At 41.8% G+C, this 24,582-nt stretch overlaps 1 protein-coding gene across 18 annotated transcripts in view; it reads left to right on the top strand.

The window, feature by feature from the left end:
* IKZF2 (IKAROS family zinc finger 2) overlaps positions 1-21,221 on the top strand; it is a 109,867-nt gene extending 88,646 nt beyond the window's left edge. For 12 of the 18 annotated variants that reach the window (XM_035571608.2, XM_035571633.2, XM_035571703.2 and 9 more), the window contains 3 exons: positions 4,015-4,152; positions 11,557-11,700; positions 17,625-21,215. In XM_035571608.2, the coding sequence (XP_035427501.1) occupies positions 4,015-4,152; positions 11,557-11,700; positions 17,625-18,349 (1,007 nt within the window). In that variant the 3' untranslated portion in view covers positions 18,350-21,215. Of the gene's footprint in view, positions 1-4,014; positions 4,153-11,556; positions 11,701-17,624 lie in introns of all 18 variants that reach the window. The other 6 variants (XM_035571594.2, XM_050711651.1, XM_050711655.1 and 3 more) reach the window with 3 other exon arrangements.
* The last annotated feature ends 3,361 nt before the right edge of the window (positions 21,222-24,582 follow it).

Raw genomic sequence — 24,582 nt, 5'->3', positions numbered from 1 at the left:
TTGCAGACTTCTCAGCTATCAAAGTTCACCCACAGGACTCAAAGTATTCCTAACTCATGAGCACTTTGCCTGTCCCATCCTACTCCTCCTCTTCCCCCTCCTCTCTGCACACGAACATTTTAATTTCACAAGCAAACTTGGTTGCTCTGTGAATTTCAGCGAGTGGTTTACCTGTTTCATGGTAAAAATTCTACTTCAAATTTAAATATCTTTTTTCACTGTGACTGTCATAATATTTTCCACTTGAGGCTGAGACTCCACTGTGGGTTTTCTGTGCCACATTGTCATCTGTATGAATCTGAGCTTAAATGCATGGAAACTCTGACATTTAAGAAAGAAATACGAAGTGTGTTTTTTGTATTCTTAAGTCAGCTGTTTCATAGATATGGCCACTGGGTTTTGCCCGGTGCCCTGGTCTTTCCCAGTTCAATAACAAATCGAAGGTTTCTCAAGATTTTTGGGTTTGTTTGCCTCGCTGTATTGTGTCATTTTTATGAGAATGAGTGATGGTAATTTTTTATCTGATTACTTACCCTGAAAAGGTAGTATAGGAACAATTACCCCTAACCAGGAATTTCCGAACTGCGTTTGCCGGCGTGCCACTGCCATTGGCAGCAGCGGTGATGTCCAGCACCGAACATCATGTCCAGGCACCAGGGTCCTCAGTCAGGAGCTCAGAGGAGGCAACTTTTGGTACCAAGCAAGCCGAACAAAAAGTTGGGTGGCTCCATAAAGAGATGGTTGGAAGAGCTTCCTTCGGTGGGGCCCAGGGAGGTTTTTGGTAGGCTCTGAGGAACAATTTGCCTTCAAGGCACTGGCCCAAAGACCAGGACTCCCTGAGCCCAGTAGCATGAGCATTATGTTCTGGGGGCAACTCATGCCTATTAGCATTTACTTACTATATAATATATGACAAAGGCTGAAGACTCTCTTGGCAGCTATGTGGTTTCATTTGGTGGTTTGTTACGTGGAACAAAATACACTTTTTTTTGTTGTTGTTGAGGAGATCACCAGAACTGAATTCTCTAATAAGCTTTTACAGCTTTCTGTTGGGTAACACAAAATATGGAAAAATGTACACCCACTGGCAAAGTTCATATTCACAAACGTATTTTTTGTCATGAGCTGCTTTGATGAGAGTATGAGGGGAAATTTGCAGCTATTTCAATGTCTTGGCATTTGTCACAACGACCAGGTTCCTAAAATCTAGACCGCAATTGCTTCCACTGCTAGCCGCGCTTCTTACCAACTGGATTGCGAGTGTAGCTGGTGACAAAAGCTACTGCTACCCAAACCTACTCCGTTGTGATCTGTCTTGATCAAGTGTACCATGGCCCAAGTTGCAGTCGCTTTGTGTAATTTTATAGTATAAATCACATTTTGCCCTGTGTCACGTGTGGTGCTATGGTGTGATTGCATCTATAGAGCCGGGGAAGCCTGGGGACCAACTTGGCAAGTGAACCCAAGGGAGTTATATTCAAGTCTACTGAACTGGAATGCACAAACTTCGCTCTTCCCTGTTGTGTTTGAGCAACTTCCAGTTGCGTATTAGGCAACATGACTAATATTTGTCACATGTTGTTTATTCTCTTATCTTCTCCCCAGAGGAAGGAGCTTGTGTGCTGGAGTATTTCTTTCCTTGGGGAGTTACGTTCCTCAAATCCCATATTGCATGTAGAAATCTTGCCTTTATCATTAGCTTTTATCATCTCCTATGAACCTTGAAATTTGATGGAATTTGGGTGGCTGGCTCTCCCAGATACCACTGGAAAAGCTCGGTGTTGTTGTCTGTGGACAGTTTGTGAAATGGTTGCAAGGCAAGGAACAGAAATTTGAAGAGGTAAAATATCAGCTTTTTTTTTTTTATGTTGAATCAATTTTTTTGTACTGCAAGCTTGCAGGAAAATATGTTTCTCTGTGCTAAGTGATCATATGTTTAATTAACAGCAGCTACCTCTGGAATAACTGAAAGCAATCATCCATTTCCCTTGCGTCTTACAGTTTATCTAAGTTGTTTGAGAACCTGGTGTAGCCGAACTGGGTGGGCTAATTCAGCCCTGCTTCAGCTCTGTTAACTTAATCCCTCCAACTGCTTTAGATTTCTTGATTAGACATTAAGCTAGCTTCTAATAAAGGCATCAGACCGACGGACGTTAAAGCCATCTAGATGCATGACGAAACATTTTAATTGTGATGATGAAAGTTTTTCCATTTCAGGGCGCTACTGGTACGTTATCCTGAAGGTGCCTGCAGGATGAGACAAATGGTTTGCATTTAAGAGCTGAGGCTCGATCCAGAACTTGTTCACATCAAGGGCAATTACTCTGGGAATGATAACGAGCCTCGCATCCTTGGCCTCAGCTGAGTTTCCCAGTAACAATACCAGTTAGGGCAACAATGTGAGAAAAATATGAAAAATCTATTTTGGTCTGAGACACATTGCTTCCCTAAGGATGAACTTTTATCTCCAAATAAAGAGAGAGAAATCCACAGTTTGGCTGCTTATTAAAAGCAGCTTTTTCTCCCCTGTGGGGGGGGAAAAAATAATTTCCCTGCCTCTGGGTCTTCCATGTTGAGGGCTTCAGCCCTACCTCAAGAAGTTGTCTGTCTGACTTGTTGTTGGTCATGGATGTCCTCCCACCGTGTCCCCTGCAGCTCCCATCCCAGCAGGGAAGCACCCCCAAGCTTTTTGGGTTGGAAGCCCATGGAGAGCAGCGTGGAGGGGTAATGGAGTCAGCTTTTGGCTGGGTTGGAGGTTCTGGGACCGGTGTTAGTCCCGTCGTGCCACCGCGTCCCACAGCAGGAGGAAGGGACCGGCAGCCCTCAATGATGGTGCCTCTTGGCTGCCATCAGTGCAGCTTGGGTTTCATGAAGTAAATGACAGCGAAAAGCTTTCAGGACTGGGACAAACCCCAGTAGGAACATGTATAGTATCCAACAGAGGATATTCTCTATTTCTTTGGCTGGCAACTGAAGTTCTTACTGAAGACTTGCAAAACTCTGTGAGAAGTTTGACTTTCCCCATCCCTCAGGCAGCTCTGAAAACCTCAGCCTGTAGTGTTTTACTGTACTTGCAGCGCTGACTTAATAGCTCTTTAGTTATTAGAGAATAAATGCTTGTGTTCTACGAGTTGGAATTATATTAAAAACCTTTATTAGCATGGCTTGGCAAACTACACTTCTGGCTAGCTTTCTGGCCTTGGGTTAGGCCATTCTTGTGGTTACTTAATGACATGCTATGAAAGGGATATACTTTATGGGGATCTGGTGCCAGGTTTTGCATGTATTAAGAGGCATTTGCCATTTAGTCATATTGCTGCTGAGTGAAACACACACACAAAAGAATTGGAGTTATGTCTTGCGTTCATCTGGCTCGATTTTTGTTGTACTCGGCCTTTTTTTTAATATTATCCAGTCTCTGTGAATTACTGGTGACAGCTCAGCCCTGGCGTGTAACGGAGGCTGTTACCAACGTTACTTTCTGTTGTCTCTTCTGTGTTCTTTTTTAAACCTTCGCCTGGTAATTTTGGCCAAGTTGTCTCGATGAAAGAACCCCTCTGTGCCCTGTGATGGCTTCCCCAGGTTCGGAGCAGAATGAGGCCACTGGGGCAGCACGTTTTTGCGAGGGCAGCTGCTCGTACCGTGGGCAAAACGTCTCAGAAGTCTCTTTCCCACGAGGCTTGGTGACACATGGGCAGCGCTGGGGTGTGATTCAGCTATTTGGTTTGCTTTCCCCTCTTGCAGTCTGTTTGTTTGCTTTGCGACCAGTGAGTTCGCCTCTTTTGGCTTCTGCCGATACCGGGTGTTAGCGTGAAAAACTGATGGGGCCAAGTACCCGGCGGGTGGGAGGAGGTGCGTGTGGTGGGAAAATGGGGCTGGGAAGAAGGCCTGGGACTTGAGTAACCTTTCTGAGGCGTCTTTCCATCTCGAGAGTGGGTTTGTTGCGAAGATGCGATGTCGATAGCAAAAGTGGGTTGCCATGGATTTGACCTGAAGCTCTCGTTCTTTCCGCAGTGGGGAAGCCTCACAAGTGCAACTACTGCGGCCGGAGCTACAAGCAGCGCAGTTCGCTGGAAGAGCACAAGGAACGCTGCCACAACTATCTGCAGAACGTCAGCATGGAGGCTGCCGGGCAGGTCATGAGTCACCACGGTGGGTGGAAACCGCGTTTTGAGGTCTCTTGGACTTGGAGCATCTCTTGTGGTTTTTTTTTCCATCTGTTTTTCTTCCTTCCTTTGCGCTTTGCATCGCTTCCATCTTATAGATTGCTTGCACTTGGATATGCAAGAGGAAAAAAGCTGGGCTAAAATCCTCACTCTGATTTAACAGCTATTTTTTGCTGGCTTTTTGTTGTTGCTTTGAAGTCAGTATTTCACTTTTTCAGTTGTACAAATATGCAGACTTCTAAGTGATCAAAGTCACCTGTGCAAAGTTACTGTAAAAACTAAGGCATGTATAAAATGTATGAATTCCCTTCCCCCCTGTTGTGATGGTGACTGGTAATTTTACGAAGTAAGGATGGTGGAGGTATTCAGAGGTCATTATTTCCATTCCTTATAATAACATATTCCATCAAGGAAAAAAAAAGGAGGGGGGAATTGGATGTAAAAGCCTACAGAGCAGCATGGAAGTCAACAGTGTTGAAAGTAATTATACATAAAAAAAAAAAAAAATGTTTGTATGCATTTACATGTGTTGGTATTAATATGCTAACTAACACTACATGTGTTAATATACAGAAAGACTGAAGATTGCCAAAAAGATTGTTGAAAGCAAGAAATGTCAAACTCTGAATTTGTTTTCAGAAATTTCTGTAGCTATTGGTATGGGTAACGAGCATAGCATCTCTGACTGCGGGGTTATAGGTATATCTGTAGCGCTAAATAATAGTAGCTGTCCAAAAATTATCTTTTCATTCAAAATTAGTGTTTTGGAAATTGAACGTCTTTTTAACTTTTGAAGATTATCTTTATTTGGTACTGGAAGTATTTTAAATTTCTCACTTTGAAAGAAATATAAAAATGACATCCTTTTTTAATTTTGAGTAGAAAAATTCTATATCCTTAGAATATCAAAAAGCTAGACAGTAGGTAAATGAAAAAGGAGAACTTTTTTTTCATTTTGCTTTTCATTGTTGAGTGTAGTCATCTGGCATCATTTGGAAATTAGGTAAAAGTTCTGAGAGGTAATTTTAAAAAAAAAAACTAAAAAGACAAGCTGAAACAAAATCTATTCAACATTTCTAATGTTAGGTATTTTTTGGTGAAAATAATCACCAAAATATTTTAAAGAGTACCTTTCTGTGAAAATTTCAAATCTATAAAGGCATTCAAAATATATGCTGTACATATACTCAAAATGTTCATACGGCTCTATTAAGTAAGTACTATCCTTTTAGGTAGGCTGGGGACTAAAATCAACCTTTAAAATGCAATGGATGACTTCAAAGTCCTTGAAGGTAGTGATTATCTACTTTAGGCCTTACTTTATGCTTGTAAAAGTCAGTGGGAAGACTGATTTTAGGGCTCTACTATTTGGAGGGACCTGTTGCGCGCTTCATCTGTTAGAGCACTGTAGGTGATAGAAGGAGTTTAGTCACCTACTCCATTCCCAACAAAATACGTGCTCTTTGCTCTGCACGGGTCTGCGTGTCTTATTAACCAGCTAGGTGATGGTATCAGCCAGCCTTTTCTTAGGGAAATAACAGTCAATCAACAGCATTGCGACAGCCAGACTCTTTCAGAGATCACTTTATGGAGGTTCTGCCCAAATTCCACTCAACTTCTAGGTTTATCATTAAGTTATTCAAAATGGGATTACTATTGTTGATGGTGTACTTCTGAGGAAATCTAAAGCTTTTTCCAAGCTGCTTAATGCTATGACAAGCGGGCTAAGTCCCTAACCTTGTCCACCCAGAGAAGCTGGTATGGCTGACCTTGCATTGATTTTTCCACCGGCTGAAGTTAAACCAGTGCGAACCCCATGTGGACAGTTACTTTATTTACAGCCTGACTGCCTTTGCTTGGGCTTAAAATAGAAGCGTTCACGCACATAGTTCACTTTTCTCAGAAAAATTAGCTTAAAACAGCACTTTGAATTCCACTAGTGCCTCTTTCTCCCTTTCGTAAACATGCCTAAAAGTCCCCTGGCGAACGTTTCAGGGATCTTTGATCCACACTTTGCATCATGCTGGTTAGAGAGGGCAGAGTGAGGATGGGCAGCGACAGGGAGCCGCAGATCTGGCTGGGCACCGGTAATAAATCTCACCTCGCATCCCTGTACTCCCGCCTGGGAAGCTCTGTGTGTGCCAGAGGGTTGTGAGCACCACACCGTACGGGTCTGCGGCCAAGTCCTTCCTCTGGGGAGTATAAAATCACCAGGGAATGACACACAAATGATTTCTCTGCTCTTTGTTTGAAGTTGGGTCTCAGTCTGACTCTGAAACATGCTTTAATTTCCTCCTCTCCCATGTCACACTTTGAAAAGATATTCTTGAGGCTGAGTGAGGGTGTGCTTTAGAGATTTCAACCGTTCCTTTATTTTGCATCACAAGAGCATTAAGCTGGCCTTACTCTGTTTCCAAATTCTTTTGAAGAATCTTGTTTTTGCTGAGTGCTCTGAGCCCAGCTGGGAGCAGGACCTTCTGCAGCCACTTGCAACGATTCCTAGAACTGGATTACCTGGATCTGTACGTTCACACCAGCCTCCAAATGCATGTCAGTGTGATTCCTCTTCACACCTTTAACACCATGAAGCACAGAATGCGTGAACTTGGGGATTTGCTCGTTCCTACCAGCATTCTGCTTTAAGGGTGCAGGTGGCAGTGCTGGGTCCCAACTGTTTCAGCCCATGTTTAACATCAGCTAAATTATTCTTGCAGAGATTAATTCCGATAGACTTGGGGCAGCCCCTTGAGAGTTCGGGGTTTTTTATTCAAGCACTGTATTCTGCTTGGTCAAATTGTAGGCACGCTGCAAATATTTACTTTGATTTCAATTATCTTTGCCTTGCAGATGGCTAGATCACCTGACCAAAGCCACAAGGGGAAGCAAGAGACAGTCAGAGAGGCTTAGTTTCAGCGTGTGGGTAGGAACGTACAAGTTTCTGGCACTGGGGCTCTCTCCATCCTTTTGCAGGGTGCCGGCTGCTTGCTGAGCTGCCCCTCCTCGTGGCTGGGTCCCGGTCCCAGCTCAGCACAGCGGCTCACTCTCGTGCTGCCTGCTGCACGAGAGCTCCCGTGACGTTGTCGGCGGCAATTCTCAGCTAAGCAGCTCTGGCTCTTGGGGTAGAAATTAGTCTGCAGTCTATTAGCTAGCGGTGTGTTGAGGGGTGACACAAGTGACAGTCTCTGAAGGCAAAGAATGTGATCTTTGCATGAACAAGTATGGAAAAAAGGTGAATGCCAGCTATGGTTTATACCTATATATATATTCTTCTTCATCTCTACAAAGGAAAAAGTCTAGGGAAATTGTTAAAGTGGAGAAGAATACTCTTTTTAGGAGAAGGAGAAAGAAGTTTAGCCGTAGGCTGTGAAAGGCTCAAAGGCCAGCTCCACATAAAACATACAATGGCTTTGTGTCCTTCCCTCTTACATACTTGCTTGAAATGTAGTTAAAATGCTAGTCCCACAGAATACTTCACACTAGGGTCCATGGGAATATTGCCTGTCATTTCTCAGTGCGTGCACACGCACTTTTTAAAATAGCAATATTGTGAGCTTAAGAAAGGAAACTGAGGGTGGCGGAGTAATACTAATTTGTACCAGCTGAGACTTAGCCCAGTGTCTGTTGTCTGCACACAAAAATGTTTATCAGCAAAACACATGCTGGGTAAGTTTTGCCTTGTTTTTTCCCCTATTCTTTCCTCCTTGGAAGAGCATGAACTTTTTTTTTAATAGTGTGTGTGGTTTCTTTTAAACGAGGAAGCAAAAACTAAAAAAAAAAAAAAAAAATCCAATTTGAGCACTACGACCATGAGACCAATCTCTTCAGGAAAATTAAGACTTTGTTCTGAAGACCATCCAGATTTGTGTAAGGAGAGTTTGAGCTTAAAAACCATGTTTGGTGTTAACTGCAGTTGAGGACATCAGCAGTGTCAGTGAACATTCGCACAGGCAGTCCAGGAGTGCCCCCTGATAATGGAAGAAGAACATCCTTTAACAGAAACAGACTCAAGCATGGGCATTTCATGAACTGGACACTTCCTTTTTGGGATTAAAAAGCCCTCCTGAGCTGAGACTGTAAGTTCACAGGATAAAATAAGCTGTGGTATCAAATGTAGTTATAACGTGTCAGCTGTTCTTCAGTAGCTCCCACTACCCAAGGCGATGAAGCACAATGAAATGCAACGCAAAAGGATCTGCATTTATTGCAGAATAAACGTGTGCATGTGAGCTTCCATCACAGAGCAGCTGATCAGTGTTAACTGTTGCTTCTGTGGGATTGGTTTGATGCTTTTTTTTTTTCCTTCAAAAAATGATGCAGGCCTGTTTGACCTTCATCTGTATATTTTGGAACTGAAATGAAAATTAATGCATGTGGAATTGATAATGTGATCTTTAGCTTAACTCTTTGGGTTTCTAAGTTGTGACATCTCTCCTGTTTGGTCCAGGTTTGCATGTGCTTTAAATAGTTTTGGAAAGTAGCCTATTTCCATCTCTCCCGTCTTCCAGGAAGTCTACATAACAAGATGCTTTCTGGTAACTTATTCCCATCCTAACACAAATATTGGTGTGATTGAGCGGTTCTGTTGCAAAAAAAAACGTGTCCTGGATTATAGAGCTATGTTCTGAGGTGGGAAAAAGAGCTTGCAGGATCAAATACAGAAAAGAAAATGCTTTTATTGGTGATGCTTTTACTTTTAGAAGTCCTAGCAGAATTTTTGCCTGACTTAGAGAAGAGCAGATGTCTTTTTTAGCACTACTCATTTTTTGTGGAAGAAAGGTTTCAAATTCCATCTACGAAATTTTGCACACATATGCCCAACAGTCAAATTATTCAATTATTAATCTTTATAAGACATAGAAATGTCACTACATTTTGGGCTTAATCACATAGCGATGAAAGTAATTAGGAGGATTTCAATTGATTTTGTGGGCATGCAGTCCTTCAAAGGCTGCAGGTCTTCATAGGAGGGATTTAGAGCCCTCTGCCCCTCCTTAGGTTCTCACCACGAGTCCTGTGCATCCCACAGGTAAGGGCTGGAAATCCTTGAAGTGGTCCTCGTGTACAAACCTATCCCATCACAGCGAGGACGGGTATTGCCACTGAGCAGGAATCCAGGGTTTCACAGGGAGCGTGTGTGCATCTGCATACGCTGATTTTTGTTAAGCCAAAAGGACGGTCAGACACCAGTTCCCAGTGGAAATCAGCAGATGTAATCACTCCTTTCTTACAAGTCTCCCCAGTAAATACTTGAGTAGGGCTAGCGCGGAGAGCTGTGGCCCAAGCAGAGCGTTTACATAACCTTAAGAATTTAGCCATATCTATTATAATATTTCAGACCTCCCAGACTGCACTGGGTATTAATTAGGTCACTTGAACACTGCATCCCAGTTTGTTGCAACATTAGATTCATTTCATATTTGTGCTTTTTCTTCCTCTCTTTCACTGATGCCAGCAGGACTGCCTTGTAAATGAGAAACCATTGTGTTTCTCAGGGGGAGCATCCTGTACAAATAAAAAAGCAGCAGAGTAAATCACTTTATAGCATATGGGAGATTCTAAAACTCCAAGTACTCAGCTTTCCCTAGCAGCAGAGGCACAAATGGAATCAAATGAATAAATTGCCATGTTTTCTTATTATGAATGTCTGAACTGAGAAGTTCACCTGAGCAGATATTCTTGTTTTGTGATTGCCTGGTATTTGCGCTTCCTTACTAGAAAGAAGGCAAAGACAAGGCTTTTATCACCTCATTTTTCATATATTATGTGCTAGCAAACAGCTGCATGTTCAAGAACAGGCAAGTGATTATTCCCTATTAGGATCCTAAAGGCAGTCGAGTTCCAGGGGAGGAAAGCAGGCTGGCGGTGCTCGCTTATGGCACAGTCTCAGAGAAAAGGTAGCTGTGAATGAGAAATGACATGCGAGGCTGCTGCAGAAACAGCAGGGAAGAGCTAACAGAAGATGTGGTTTGTTTTTACTACCTCTGCAAGAGCACCTGTGACTTCACTGGAAGTTTTACCTAATAGAGGGAATGTGATGGGATGTTCACAGCTTAGAAATAGGAACTCTTTGCCACATTATCCCAAATCCTATTTCTCTGTCATCCGTTCTTCTCAAATAATTTTCTTATTGTTATACCTTGACCTTCCTATTAGCACACAGACAGTAGTGGATGATTCTTCTCATGTTTCTCTTGCTACTTTCTGGAGATGAATGAGGAACAGTCAGGCCATGTATGAAATTCCTTGCTGCGGAGTGGTGGGAATAACTACACTTGACATATATTGCAAATGGCTCGGGGTTTCTGAGTTTAATCCTCAGCATGTTACCACTGACTCTTCTGGTGTTTGTAAGAGGATGCTCAACAAAAACAATATTTTGTAGATATTTAGTGAACAGTATGTCAGCAAGTGACAAAAATAAAGTGCTGTTTGGACCCTAGCTTGGTTGGTAGCCCACGGAATTCCTGTACTTTTTTTTGCACTAGCACTTTATTTCCTAACCCAGCAAGCACTGAGGAATGAAATGAGGAGACAGAAGAGGTCATTAATTTCTTGTTATTGTTTCAAAGACAATATATGAGCGTTCCCCTAGCACAGGTAGCACAGGAATGCTCTCTGCTGGTCCCAAACAGTGAGAAGACAGATGAAGAAGAGTTGCATTTACCAGCTGTTAGGTCTGCATGTGAAGGGGAAAATGTTAGTTCAAAAACTTGTTAGTTTCTTTCACTGATTCTAGAGGGAATCTCCATATAACATTAGTCCTGCAATTTCAGTATGCTGTTTGGTGAATTTTTGGTGTCATGTATAGAAAAAGGGAAACACACCTTAAACATTGTTCATTCTGTAAGCCTTTGTCTTGGGGAGTGCAAAGCCAGGCCCAGGAAACTCATATCACTAACACCTTGTATGTTTTCTAGTCATTGAGATTAGCGCGATAAGGATATAAGATGGGTAAACATGGCACGTGATAAGCTTGATGTTAAATGAATGCATGAAGAATGTTACCAGTGTAACTTTAAGGTTGTCATGGGACCATATTGGAGGGAGAATAATAGAAAATGGGATCTGCAGAGGGATTTTTCAAAAGTGCCGTGCACCATTAGCTTTCTTCCCACCTCGCTGGGGATCTTCGGTATTCAGAACAAAATGAGTTCTTTAATAAATGCTTAAAGCTGGGCTTCTGCAAAATAAGATGGTCCCAAAGACAGGGAATTGAAAAGCGTGGCTCTGACTGCTCAAGGGTGAATGCTGTCTTGATGCCCGTTGTGTTCTTGCACTTTGCTTTGTTTTGCGTTGCACTTGTTGCGCGATCAACAAGGCTCAAATGATTTGTTGTTGTCTGTGAAGTGTAGACCAGACTTGTCTGATACAATTTTTTGGTTTTATGTAGTACCTCCTATGGAAGATTGTAAGGAACAAGAGCCTGTGATGGACAACAATATTTCTCTGGTGCCTTTTGAGAGACCTGCTGTTATAGAGAAGCTGACAAGCAACATGGGAAAGCGTAAAAGCTCCACCCCACAGAAGTTTGTGGGTAAGCTTGAGATACGCCTTTTATTATTTTTAGCCTGTAGGTATAGGTTGCTTGTAACTTGTGAACGATAGCCAAAAGAACAAGGGGAAAAGTAGCACTCTCAGGACTTGGATGTGATGGAGCGGGGCAACAGCTAATATGGTTAATCACAGCAAGAAATTATGCAAACAATGGTATTAGTTTTGCCAACCCAGGCTATTCAAAATTGAGGTCTCCATAATCACGAAAATGGCTTAGAAGATCTTGAGCTTTTCCCTGTGCCTCAAGTCTGTTTTTTTTTAAATGGTTCTCTGGCCCTTTGTCTTTTTGACAGAGACTTGTCATCTTTCCCTCTCTTCACCCCAGCAAGTAAAATATAAAACTCATATAATTATCCATCTACGTATGTGTGTGTTAAAAAAAAAAAAAAAAATTATCACAAGACTTGTAACTTGTATTAAATTCCTGAGAGTTGGCAACAACTGGTCTGATAATATCAGCATGAGGAAGCAAAATCACATCACTTGTATTGGAAGAAGTGCTTGCTCCAAGTGCCGTGTTCTGCACCCGATAAACTTAATTCATGAATATAAACCAGCATTGGATTACTTTTGGTTACCAAATTTAGAATCCTAACCCGAAAATTTGTATTTTGCTTTGTATCTTTACATCTTAAAATTGTTCTGCTAGTAACAGGAGACAGTATTGACAATTTTACTTGAGGTCCAGCTAAAGGTAATTTTCACAGCTATTGAGGCAGTGTTAAACTACTTAGGAGGGGAGGTAGGACAGAGAATTATTTGGGGTAAGTGTATGCTGCTAGATTCTGACCTAATGTAACGTGTGTTTTCTACACTCACTCCCTGTAAGGACAGTCATACAGATTTTAAGGGTGTCAAATACTCATTCTGCCTACACTGAGGACACTTAAGGAGAGAGGATCCAGAGGGCTGTAGGCAATTAAGACAGCAATTTGGAAAAGTCATTGCCCCTTAGCTAAATGGAGATTTAGATAGATTTGTTAAATCACCACTGAGGGTGATGTTAAGCTAACCCACATGGTTTTGAATTGTAGGGGGCTAACAGCATGCAGCTTCTCACCTGAGGGGTGCTGACACACTGACCTGGCTGCTCTCGGTCATCTGACCATGCCCAAATACCAGTGTGAGGCTTCTTCTGTGCACTGATTAAAAATTTTCATGTCCTTTCTTTTCCTTCTAAGCCCAGGTTAGGTCAGGAACAATCCAACCCACAGAAGAAATGCTAGGAGGGTTCAGTTTTTTTTTCTATATTGTTATTAGTCCTCCTGAGATAAAAGCTTAATTCTTATTTTATTGTCTTTGAGTGCTCTGAAATGAGTTACTGTACAGCTAATAGGAACTGGAGGATGGTTTAATCTACTGCTGTGGCACTAGTTAAGGTTGAAAAGGGTGACAATAGGAGTGGGGCTCTATGCTGACAAGCCAAATCCAGCTATGTGATACAGTAAACATAGCTCCATCCTAACAGGTCTCCTTAGTGTTGTCTCAGTAAGTGCTGTGCTTTCCTGCACATTGTGATCAACAGTGAAATAGTTATCCAGCCTAAATTGGTGTACTAGACATTAGACCCATTACAGCCTTGGAAGAAGGGCAGTTCGCACCTCTCACTCTTGCCTTTTTTTCCCCTTTTTTTCCCCTCAAGTTGTCCACAGATGTAGACATAATTGTATTTACAGCACCTCTTAAAGGTTACCTTTTCAGGGGCTACAGAATTCATCTGGGAGGACTGGAGACCTCTCTCCCTTCCCCCTTAAATTTTGGAGTAGATTATGCTGTCAGAAGCAGCATAATTTTACTTGTTAAAGTAAAACTTTACCAATGTCCTTCACAACTGAGGATGGTATAAATCCCATCAATTTTTGGAAGCTGTAGATGATGACCTCTTTTTTTAGACCAGGAAGGTTATTTTATTTGTCCACTCACATGCATTTGGTCATATGTTGTTACTGTCTGAAAAGGCAAACTTATTGCTTGGAAATCCTTGTGTGAGATATGCTAAAACTTTTCATTATTCTCTTCAGTAGGGTATATTTCTTTGTTTTAAGATGAACCTGTTTCATTTACAGGCATAACAGATGACTTTGTCATTCCATTTTTCTGAGGCTAGGAACTTGGGGTTTCACATGGCATGCAGCTTTTTATCCAGATTCAGCTCTAGGGGAAAAGTGTCCTCTTTCATATTTACTGTATTGTATTTTTCTGCCATTTCTAATCTTTCCTGGCAGCACTGTCTGAGCTGAAAACCAGCAGTCTCTCTGCTTTGCTACCTTTGTTTTTCACCATGACCTCACTTTTCTTCCCGTTTTCTCCCCAATGAAATATTGTTCAACTCTATCAGGAAGAACTTGTAATGGTTCTCTTGCTTGCAGGAAATTTTCTTGTGCATACTGCAAGTATGGCACTTGTCCAAAACAACTTAATGGTGTTTATGAGAAGGTCATGTAAGCGTAAGCTCAAATCTTTGCATGCTACATCTATCAATGCTTTACTGCTCTTTCTGATCAGCAGTCTCCAAGGGACCTTGGTTACGGACCACAGTCTCTGCTCTTGGCTGAAATTTCGGGAGGAGAGGAAGCAGCATACGGCAAAGAGAGTTAATTTTTGATTGAGGAACTTGGTTATATATCTGTCACTGAGGTACTAGTCCTGCTAGCTCTGTTGAGATAGTGGAGGCAGAAATATAACTTAAGATACACAGGAGTCTGAATATTTTTTGCCTCTCTTTCAGTGGAGAACCAGGCGTTTAAAGCTATCTTCAAGCTGATCACATGAAGCAGATTCACATATTCTTAATTTGAATGTTGTACTCACAGTCCCAGACTGTCATTGAGGTTAAGAACTTGGCAGGATACAAAAGAAGACATTTATACATCTTACGATAAGACCACAGTTGTTATAGTAAGAATTAAAAATGTGCAGGCATCTCAGAACAGATGAAGACCAACCTGCTTCAAAGTTGGTCAGCTTCTAGTTAATGGGGGTCAAAAGAAATGTACCCAGTGGTAAATTCTGTATCTGATTTCTCCAAGGTTTCTTACAGCTTTCTCCAAAGTGTCTGAAATTGCAGTTGCTGTAGATACTTGACAAAATGGACTGCAGGTACACAGGACAGATGTCTGTGTTCTTTGATCTAGTTTCCCATATCTGTTTTGTGGGGCGTTTTTTTTGGATGTCATATGATAAGATGACCACAGTGGAGAATTTCTTCTTCCATTTCAGTAATGTAAGATAAGAATGCATAGAATTTGAGCATAGTTTTGAAGAAATTAAAAATGATGAATCTGATTAGTTAGTTTTAAGTCTAGATTTGGCTAAAGAGGAGCTGAAATAGAAAACCATGTTGGATTGGTTTGTTAATGTTTCTTCTGAGCTCTGTGTTTTATGCCCCCTTCTCTCCATGTTAACATTTATTTTACTGTTGTGTGTCACATGCCATTTTTAAGGCTCTGACATCTTTGAAGCATAATTAAAGGAATGAATAATTCAGATCACTGGCAACTTACTATTTTCTCTACTCTGCTGTCTGGTGGAGTCGCTAAATATGGAAGGTAAAAGGAATCAAAATAAGGTCTGCATTGTTCATCCAAGTTGTCCATAAAGGACAGGTGCTATTTCTTGATCTATCTAGCTTTCAAAGGACTGACAGCATGTTTGGAGACTGGATCGGACCCTTTTTCACCAGATCCAATTCCTTATTCAAACACAGGAGCGATACAGTTGCCCTGAGTGGGTGTCAGAGTGCAGTAGACTCTTCCATTTCCTTTTGTTTCTCTCACTGTGCCAGAGGTATCCCACATCTCCTGCAACTCTCCTCCAGTCACACTTTGGCCCTACCTGGGAAGTAGCTGCTCAGTTTTGAGTGGGACTGTACCCACCTCCCATTAAAGAGTCATCCATCCTATCTGTGGTGGGACAGCTGTAACTGACAGCAAGACAGAAATGCTAAAAGGGGATGTTTGATTACAGGAATCATCCTTAAGTCACATTAGATAACAAAGGCCATCACTGCAATACTGGCTGGTTCTTACTTCCCTATTTTTCGCCAAATGTCTAATGTGCAACAAAGGAACGGTTTTCTATGGTATGCTTGCTTTCAGTGAGCTATAAGTGTAACACAGCTGGCTGTAGGGAAATGTAATGAGATATACAAACGTGGTCCCTAATCAGAAGCACATGAACAGTGCTGCCAAAGAGTAGGAATATTCACGTGCCTCACTTTAAACTTGCATTTAATTACCTTGCTAATCAGGGCTAAGTTCCCAAGCAAAAGCAATGCATCATCTCCAAGGATAACCTGATTGTTTCATGGGTAATGTGAAATTATTTCCCTCTTCATGCATCACTTTAAGATAAGCCATACTAAATGGGATGAATTATTATAGTCAAAACTAAAACACTGAATGATAGCTATGTTGAAATGTACTAATGCTATTTGGAAGAGATTTGGGATTACAGTTCTGCTTCTTTCTTATGTTGGTTTATACACATTTTGTTCCAAGCAATTTTGGCAAAAGGTAACACAAGATTTTTTGAGTTTTTTAGTGCTTGGATAGCCAAACCAGTTGTATGTAGTGACTCCCTGAATTGATTAGCTTACACTATTGAAGAAAAGTGTGCTTTTATGTTCTGGGGCACCAAAAAGTAACAAAGGCAATGAAAACCCACCAAAATTATTTATCAGACTTGTAAAATCAGTTTCAAAAATTAACTCTTAACAATTAACTAATATTAATGCGTGAACATGTGAGTGTGTATATCTTTTATGCATACAGTAAGCATATAATCTTTTATATTTAGTTAAGAGCTGTTAAATGAACTTTCCTTGTACTAACTAACACACTAAAGCTGTCACTGGAAAAGCAGTGCTGCTAAGCTGAGCCCTGATGTAAGTAGCTGTGATTTTGTAACTTCAGAGGAGATCTGCCATACGCAACGTGCCCTGTGACTAGCATAATTCACCAGTTTGTGGTTCTGGTTTCGTGTATCTGTAATGCCATTGATTTTAAAAGGCTACAAAGATTTAAATTTGGATTCACATAGTAATGAATCAGCCAGCTTTCATCGTCATTATATATTTGTTTGTCCTATGTCAATGAAAGATGCTTTTGCCTTTTACTAAATGAAAGTTAGCTGTACATGTGGTTTCTCTATTCTGCTTTCCTGCCTAGACAGCCACTTGAAGGTGTTCTTTTTTGTCCTTTTCTTGAGCCCAAAATGTTGGGGAAGGCTTTGTTTCTTGTTTTGAGGGGATGAGCTGCAAAAATGCTTTACCCTGAACACAAGATGTCAGGTGATCCAGTTATTTGCTGCATTCTGTCGTCAAGTGTAGTCACATTTTATTTTTTTTTCTGTTGGATGAAAGATTTACATAATTGTGGCTCTAAAGGTGTTAGGTCCCCACCTTACCAGCCCTCTGTAGCGGTTGCTTAAACTTCTGATTACGCAGCCGTGATGTAAGGTAGGTATGAGACACTGTAGAGTGGGGGGGGACAGGTGGTACTGCCTCCTTTAATTTGGGGACAGTATGTCTAAAGGTATCAACTGGTAAAGCTTCATTGACTTCAGCATTACAATCCCATTTTCTCCGTGTTCACATGTGTTTTCTAACTGGAAGTGTGGGCACAGGGAGGCCAACTGGAAGGTTTGGAAACGGTCTGGAGGTCACTGCAGCTGCTTGCTTCACCCATAATAATAAAAAAAAAAAAAAGCTGTAGGTGATGGTGCTGTTTTACCCATCTCAAGACAAACTTTGTACGAGCTCTGTTAACAAGAAGGAGGCAAATTTTGAGCTCTGGAATGAATTCCACTTCAAGCCAGGTGTTTCTGTCCCTCTCCACCCCTTGTACAGTAAAACCATGGAGCAATTGTATTGATGTTTCTCACTGATTTGCTCTTGTCCCTTAGGTGAAAAGCTCATGAGATTTGGCTATCCAGACATACACTTTGATATGAACCTACCCTATGAGAAGGAGGCTGAGCTGATGCAGTCTCACATGATGGACCAAGCCATCAACAATGCAATCACCTACCTTGGAGCTGAGGCACTTCACCCCCTGATGCAGCACACACCAAGCACAATTGCAGAGGTGGCCCCGGTCATCAGCTCAGCTTACGCTCAGGTCTATCATCCGAACAGGATAGAAAGGCCCATTAGCAGGGAAACAGCTGACAGTCACGAGAACAACATGGATGGCCCGATCTCCCTCATCAGACCAAAGAGTCGAACCCAGGATAGAGAGGGCTCCCCCAGCAATAGCTGCCTGGATTCTACTGACTCAGAGAGCAGCCACGAAGACCGCCAGTCCTACCAAGGAAACTCTGCCTTAAATCCCAAGAGGAAGCCAAGCCCGGCTTATATGAAGGAGGACGCCAAGGCTTTGGATGCCACAAAAGCTTCTAAGGGCTCTTTAAAGGATATCTACAAGGTCATCAATGGAGAAGGGGAGCAGATTAGGGCTTTCAAATGTGAGCACTGTCGCGTTCTTTTCCTGGACCATGTCATGTACACCATCCACATGGGCTGCCACGGCTACCGGGACCCGCTAGAGTGCAACATCTGTGGCTACCGAAGCCAGGACCGCTATGAGTTCTCGTCGCACATTGTCCGAGGGGAGCACACATTCCACTAGGCCTTCTCATCCAAAGGGGACTCTTATGAAGTAGAAGAACTGCACATGAAGAAATACTGCACTTACAATCCCATTTTTCCTCAGACATTGATGCGCCTATTTTGTTATTGTTGCTGTTGTTGTTGTTGCTGTTGTTTAATTATTATTATTAACCTTATTTTTTTTTTGTGGACCCAACCTCATTTGCTCTGCCCAGCTTAAGAATGGAAAGAAGGAAGGGAAGGGATAAAAGAAGGGTTTGTTGTTGCTGTCACTTTTTGGTGAGTGACCTGACTTGCTTTCTGTGGGAGTTGAAAGGCAGTCTGTCTCAATCAGCTGTATATCGTGTCCTATTTTGGGATGTTGCTCAACCCTGCTAGGTGCTTTAAAGTCATGATGAGTTGCCGCTCATTTATAATTTCAGACAAATAGGTAGAAACATTTCAGAGGAGAGCCTTTTTCAAATGTGCAGATGCGGTGGGGGGTTCTGGTGGTTGGAGAAGACTGGGGGATCTTTATTCTACAGAACGAACAATTACATTTAAAGCAAAACTGTTTAGGGATTTAGGAGCACGAATCAAAGTCAATATTCTTTTCAAAATTACTTTCTAGGGTGAGCTGCTTTTCTGGGTTCAGTGTGTATTGCCCCTCTAGAAGGTAAAGAAAAAAGAAAAAAAAAAAAAGAAATGTATGTCTTAACACTGTACCACGTAACAGCAGTTTAGTTTCATAAGTCCTGAGGGCCTTCTGTGGTAAGTCTGAGGCTCTGTACTTTTATTTTCCTTAACTTATGAAGCACCTTTTTTAGAATTGTTGATTTGCCATTACTCCATGCCTATGTGTTGACTCACTGGCTTCTTAGAGACCCTTGGGAGCCTTACATATTTAGTTGCACCCTATGGTTTAAGAAATATCATTTGCAAATAACATTTAAACTTGCTTCTAGGACAGTAAGTGGCCTAGGAGTGGGCGAGAGAGTCTGTAGTTTACTCAAGAGGTTCTGCTGCTCTTCTAAAATAATTTTGTTTTAAAATTACAGATTTTAAAATGACAAAAGTACTGGTAGCAAAGTGTTCTTTAAATATAATTATATATCTATATATACCTATATAAATACTTTCTCATTCTATTATCACAGTGTTAACCTCTTGGCAACAGCCTAAACTTGAGACTTGCAGCTGAGAAAACGCTAGGAGCCAGATCGTCAGCCAGCATTAATCCTCTTAGCTCCATTGAATTTAATGGAACTAACCCAACTATTTCAGCTACGTCAAGATCTGAGCCTTGATCGTTTTTTTTTTCCTCTTGTTGACATCTTATTAACTGAAACTGTGATTTCCCTTTGTTTTCTTGTCATCAATTCTTCTTTAATTTAGGGGTGAAAGTGCAGGTTTTGCTAGATAGCCTTTGCTCCTGGAGAGCCCACAAGCCTTGCAAACAAACAGATCTCATATGAACGTCCCTACTTCTTTAGAAGTTGATGCGTGGAGATATGCAGGTGCTGTGCTTTTGATTTCAATTCACATACTTCATTTTTATTCATAATTTATTAATTTCAATGTAGAGAAAACAAAGAAACAAACTCCAGAGCAATTCCTTGAGCTACAGACTGGACAAGGGAAAAAAGAAAGAAAGAAAGAAAAACCACCTATCTGTTTTGTTTCCTTTCTTTCTCTCCCAAAAAGTAGCAAAGCCAGCAACCACCCAAGTTGCAGGTTGCAGCAGTAAAAACTGGGCTTAAACCTATGTGACAGATTGCCATTGCAACCCAACTGTTTGTACCAATCACAATTGAAATGTTGTTTGGCAACAAGAGCGCAGCTTGAGAATGGAAAGAAATGCATGGGTTTAACCCCCTCCATGCAAGCGGTCCCCATGCACTTGGCGAGACCTTTTCCAACGTATGAAGTTACTAAAGTATAAAAGAAGAGAGCAAGATCAGGCCATAATGAGTTCCCATCTGCTCGCTTCAATCTGCATACACTATGCATATGCCAGTTTGCTGTTTGTTTTGAGGGTACTGGGTTTTTTTTCTTCTCTTCCTAGACCTGGAGCGTTTAAAAGTAAGGAGCTGAGTGGTATTGATTGAAATCTTTTTATGGTGACATTCTTGGCAGCTAGAACCTGTGTTTAGAAAGGATACAGTAGATCATGGCCAGATTACCTGATGACTGCTTCCCAGCACTGAAATGCTATTAAGTAGGAGCTGGTAAAGTCTTGCAGTAGCCTATTAATTATAATACAATATGGAGAGAAATGTCATCTTGTATAATGTGAGAGCTATCAAGGCTGGGAATATACGGGCTTTGGAGAGACAGATTTAAAGATCTATTCCCAACATTGTTCTTAATGTCGTTGGGTTCCTCCCCCTCCTTCTTTCTTCTTTCTAATGCAGAGGAAACTCAGGCAAACTAACCTCCAGCCCTTTCTTGCTTTCTTGCACTTGGTGTAACCGAAGGAGATTGTGCAGGAGAAAAAGGGGTACATGCTGGAGGGCATCACTTAGGTTTTGTATGGCTGATTGTCTAGAGCTAGGAAGGTTGGCTTAGGAGGTGGCTGGCTGCGTGCTGCATCATCCTGGTTGGAAATCAAGAAAAAGGGGGTTGCTTTTACAGCATGTCATAAAACAAGGGTTGGGGAGGGGGAAGGTGGTTGCAACTTCTTCTGAGGCAGCAAGGGTTTTCTAGGAACAATGTGCAAAGGGGAAAGGTGCTGGGCTTGAAGGTCACTAGGCTTGCATGGGACTCCAGAAAGCCCCATGTATGTGCAAGAGGAAAGGGTGGCCAAGAATCGCTTTCAGTCTTGGGGGGATAACAGTCCATTCTTCCCTCTGGTCAATGGAGAGAACGGGCTTTGGTTTCTTGGAATAGCTAGCACTAGGGAGCGAGTATTCAAAAAAAAAAAAAAAAGCCTATGTATGGAAAACCAGAGGAACAGGGAAAGGAGGAGCATCATTTGTGTATCCACAAATAAGTTGTCTGCGATTATACCCACAGTTTGTGAGTGTGCACTTTCAGTCACTGATGATTCATTGATACCTCCTGCAGTGTATATGCTGGAGATGTTTAAAAGATGAGACAGGGAGGCTCGGTGGTTTTGTAGCTGGCTTCAGTCAAGCCTAACTTCTTGTTCCAATAGCAGCACTCAAGATCAGTTTGTGAGCAGTGCCCTGTCCTGATATCACAGAACTAGAGGATGGGAGAGACAGTGAGAAAGGCACTCACTGTTACCTTCCAAAACCTGTATTTTTTAGAGAGCAAGAAGCTGAATGGTTGCATTAATTTCTATTATCAGTGTCCTTTTCTTAGGGTTTTCTTAGGACTCACTGAATTTTTTCATCCTAGAACTAGGGAAGGAAGAAAGACTAAATTCCAATTGAAGTTTTGAACCAAGTTTTCGACTAGTATTTATTTTTAACGTTGAGTTCCCACTTGGCATTTTTGTTGGGAGAGAGTAGGAAAAAAAGGCAGTCCCCAGTTCTTCAAAATCAGGTGCCTGGTTGATCTAGGGAAAATTGATAGAGAGTTTTGTATACATCACTTTGCCCCTACATGGGCGCGTGCAAATTTGGGGCCTTTGAGTTGGTGGTTTTTTTGTTTTGTTTCTTGCTCGGTCTCTGCACTTATCTAAGAAAAGCTCTTGAGTTTTGTCAAATCCATTAGTCAAAGTGTACTAGGAATTTGAGTAGATAAGCCTTGGCCTGCAGATCCATTTGTTCTAAGTATTTGGTGTTTGAAATCAAACCTGGCTGATTTTTACTGGACTCTCTTGAAATTCTTGGAATTGGGTTTCCAGTTAAAAACATGCATTTGCAAATTTAGAATTGGCTTCCTGCAAACATTCCCCATTTTCATTATAAAAAAAAAAAAAGCCATTTCTGCAAACATCCCTGCCAGTAAACCCTTTCACTTCTTTTTACATCCAAAATGGCAAGATTCTGACTCAATTTAGAGTAGTACATGCCTATTAATTTAAATAGAAGTGTGCCTGCTTATTCTCTTCTTGATATGATCCATGTTCTTGGAGCAAAGGGCATTATCTATATATCTGCTGTTATGGCCAATGAATTTTACAGCCACCTTTCTTTGCAGTCAGTTAGGAGTGCACATCAAAATATATAGCATTTTTCAGGAAAGCCAGCTCTTTACTCAGTAACCTATGAGATTAAAACAATTTTATTCTCCTTAAAAAGTACTTCCATCTATGAAGTGATGTGAAAGGTATCTAGGCATTAACCTCCATTGGTTTGTATTAGAGGGAAAGAATCTAAATCTGTAAATTGGCCTTTTTTTTTGTGGTAGTAGTTTCTACAGTCTGAGAGGACAGCTTACATAATAGCCACGTGGAAGTAAAGTATATTTACTTAAAAGTGAAGAAATTCTCAATTTTAAAACGTTTCAAAATTTCTCTGTTTACAAGGGCCTTCTTAAATTGCAGCTGTCAGGCAGAGGAGGAGGCCATGAATTCAACCAAACCCTTCAAAACTGATCTTTAATAGGACATTATTACTGTTGTCTGGGTCCTGAGCTGTTTTTTTTTTTTTTTTTTTCATACTTGAGAATACATTGAAAGAAGCCAGAAAACAATCTTTCCTCCTGAGAGAAACTTTGGAGACAATTTAGGGAAAGGTGCATATTTCAGCCAAGGACAGGAGCAGCAGTAATACGGTTCCTGCACTAGATGATACTCTTTTACATAACTGTTTCTGTGCATTATATTATAATGAGGGAGAAGGGAGTCTGCACTGTTACCTAAATCACCTAAACTCAACTTGAGGTTTTTAGGAAAAGTGTGATGAAATTGGCTTTGGCACTAGAAATGTGCATCTTAGCTTGGCTTAATGTCCTTTCAAAACAAAGGTGGATGGTAGTGATGGCGTGTGGTCTAGCGCAGCTGGAGATTTTGAGAAAGTATATTTATATATATGGTATCGTATAATTAGATATATGCTTTATTGTATATGTGCCTTTTTCTAATGCATTTTGAAAGTTCATGATGTCATTTGTGATATCTTTCCCTGCCCTTTCAGAATGCACGACAAAAACCAACCCAAAGTAAAAATCCCTTCTCGTACGACGTGGCAAGGCAGATCCTGGTCCCCCTCTGCGCCCTTTTTTGTAGCTCAGCTGGGAGGGAAGGCTGTCTTAGTATTTAGCTATGAGATTTCCTGCTGAAAGCTGGTGTTAGGAATGGGAAGGGCTGTCATTGCCCTAGCGAAGTGCATTCCAGCCAGAGCTGGTCTCGGCGCTGGTCCCAACCAACGCAGCACTGGACTTTGCTTGACTGTGACGCCGCCTGTATCATTGACATGGAGCAAAGAGAAACCCACCGGGGGGTGATGTTATGGGGCATGTTCACCACTGAGGCTGGGGCAAGCTCGTTCTCCTCTGTGGGGCTTTATTAGCTGGCACGCTTGGGTGAAAAGTGCAGTATTGTTTTGGTACTTTCCTGGCAGGCTGGTGACCTACTTTCAGGTCTGGTTATTTACCCTGCACGGGTGCAGCATCTGAGGGTGCAGGCAGGGGAGGAGGTCAGGTCCCCAGCACATCTCCCACGGGGTCTAAGCCACCCACCATCCCTCTGTGCTTGGGGCCACGGCGGCCACAGTGAGGACATGGGAGCAGGAACAAGGAATTAGGCAGAGAGGATGCAGAGTTTGCTTCACAGCAAATGTATTCCCATTCATCCCATTAAGAATTGTGCTGAAGGATAGGCCAAGAACATTACTGGTTTCTATTCTAGGCTCAAACAACATTCCCAGTTACTCCAGTTCACTTCCAGCCCTCGGAAGGGTGGTTACTGGTCTTCTTACTTGGATCCTTGTCTGGGAGTACAGCTGTCCATGCACCCCCCTGCTCTAAAAAGTTTAGATAAAAATCATGGGACTTCATTGATCGGAGGACAGCAGCACCCATTTCAGCAAAGATGTACACTGCTGTAGTAAATCCCAATATTATTTACAATTAAAAAAAAAAATACTGTGGTGTATTCACTAGCAGTACATGAAGTATTTTACAGAGTGAATGATGATGAAGTTAATTAGATCATGTCTTGAGGGTGTTGTGTTATGTGTTCTCCACTGGGAGAAGGGCAGCAGCTTGACCCAAAGCTTGCCGAAGACGGCTGACGTTTCCTTCCAGCAGCAGCCATTTGACTCAGCCCACTGCACCGCAGCCCAAGGAAGTATAGGAGCACGCCATGAGCCCCAAGTCATCCCTTTGATTCAATTTGGAAATGCATGGAAGCTTTACCAT

This window comes from Cygnus atratus, chromosome 6 (assembly GCF_013377495.2).
Source record: "Cygnus atratus isolate AKBS03 ecotype Queensland, Australia chromosome 6, CAtr_DNAZoo_HiC_assembly, whole genome shotgun sequence".
In the NCBI taxonomy this organism is placed as follows: domain Eukaryota; kingdom Metazoa; phylum Chordata; class Aves; order Anseriformes; family Anatidae; genus Cygnus; species Cygnus atratus.
The sequence above is the reverse complement of the archived record's forward strand: the minus strand, read 5'-3'. Positions and strand labels throughout refer to the sequence as shown.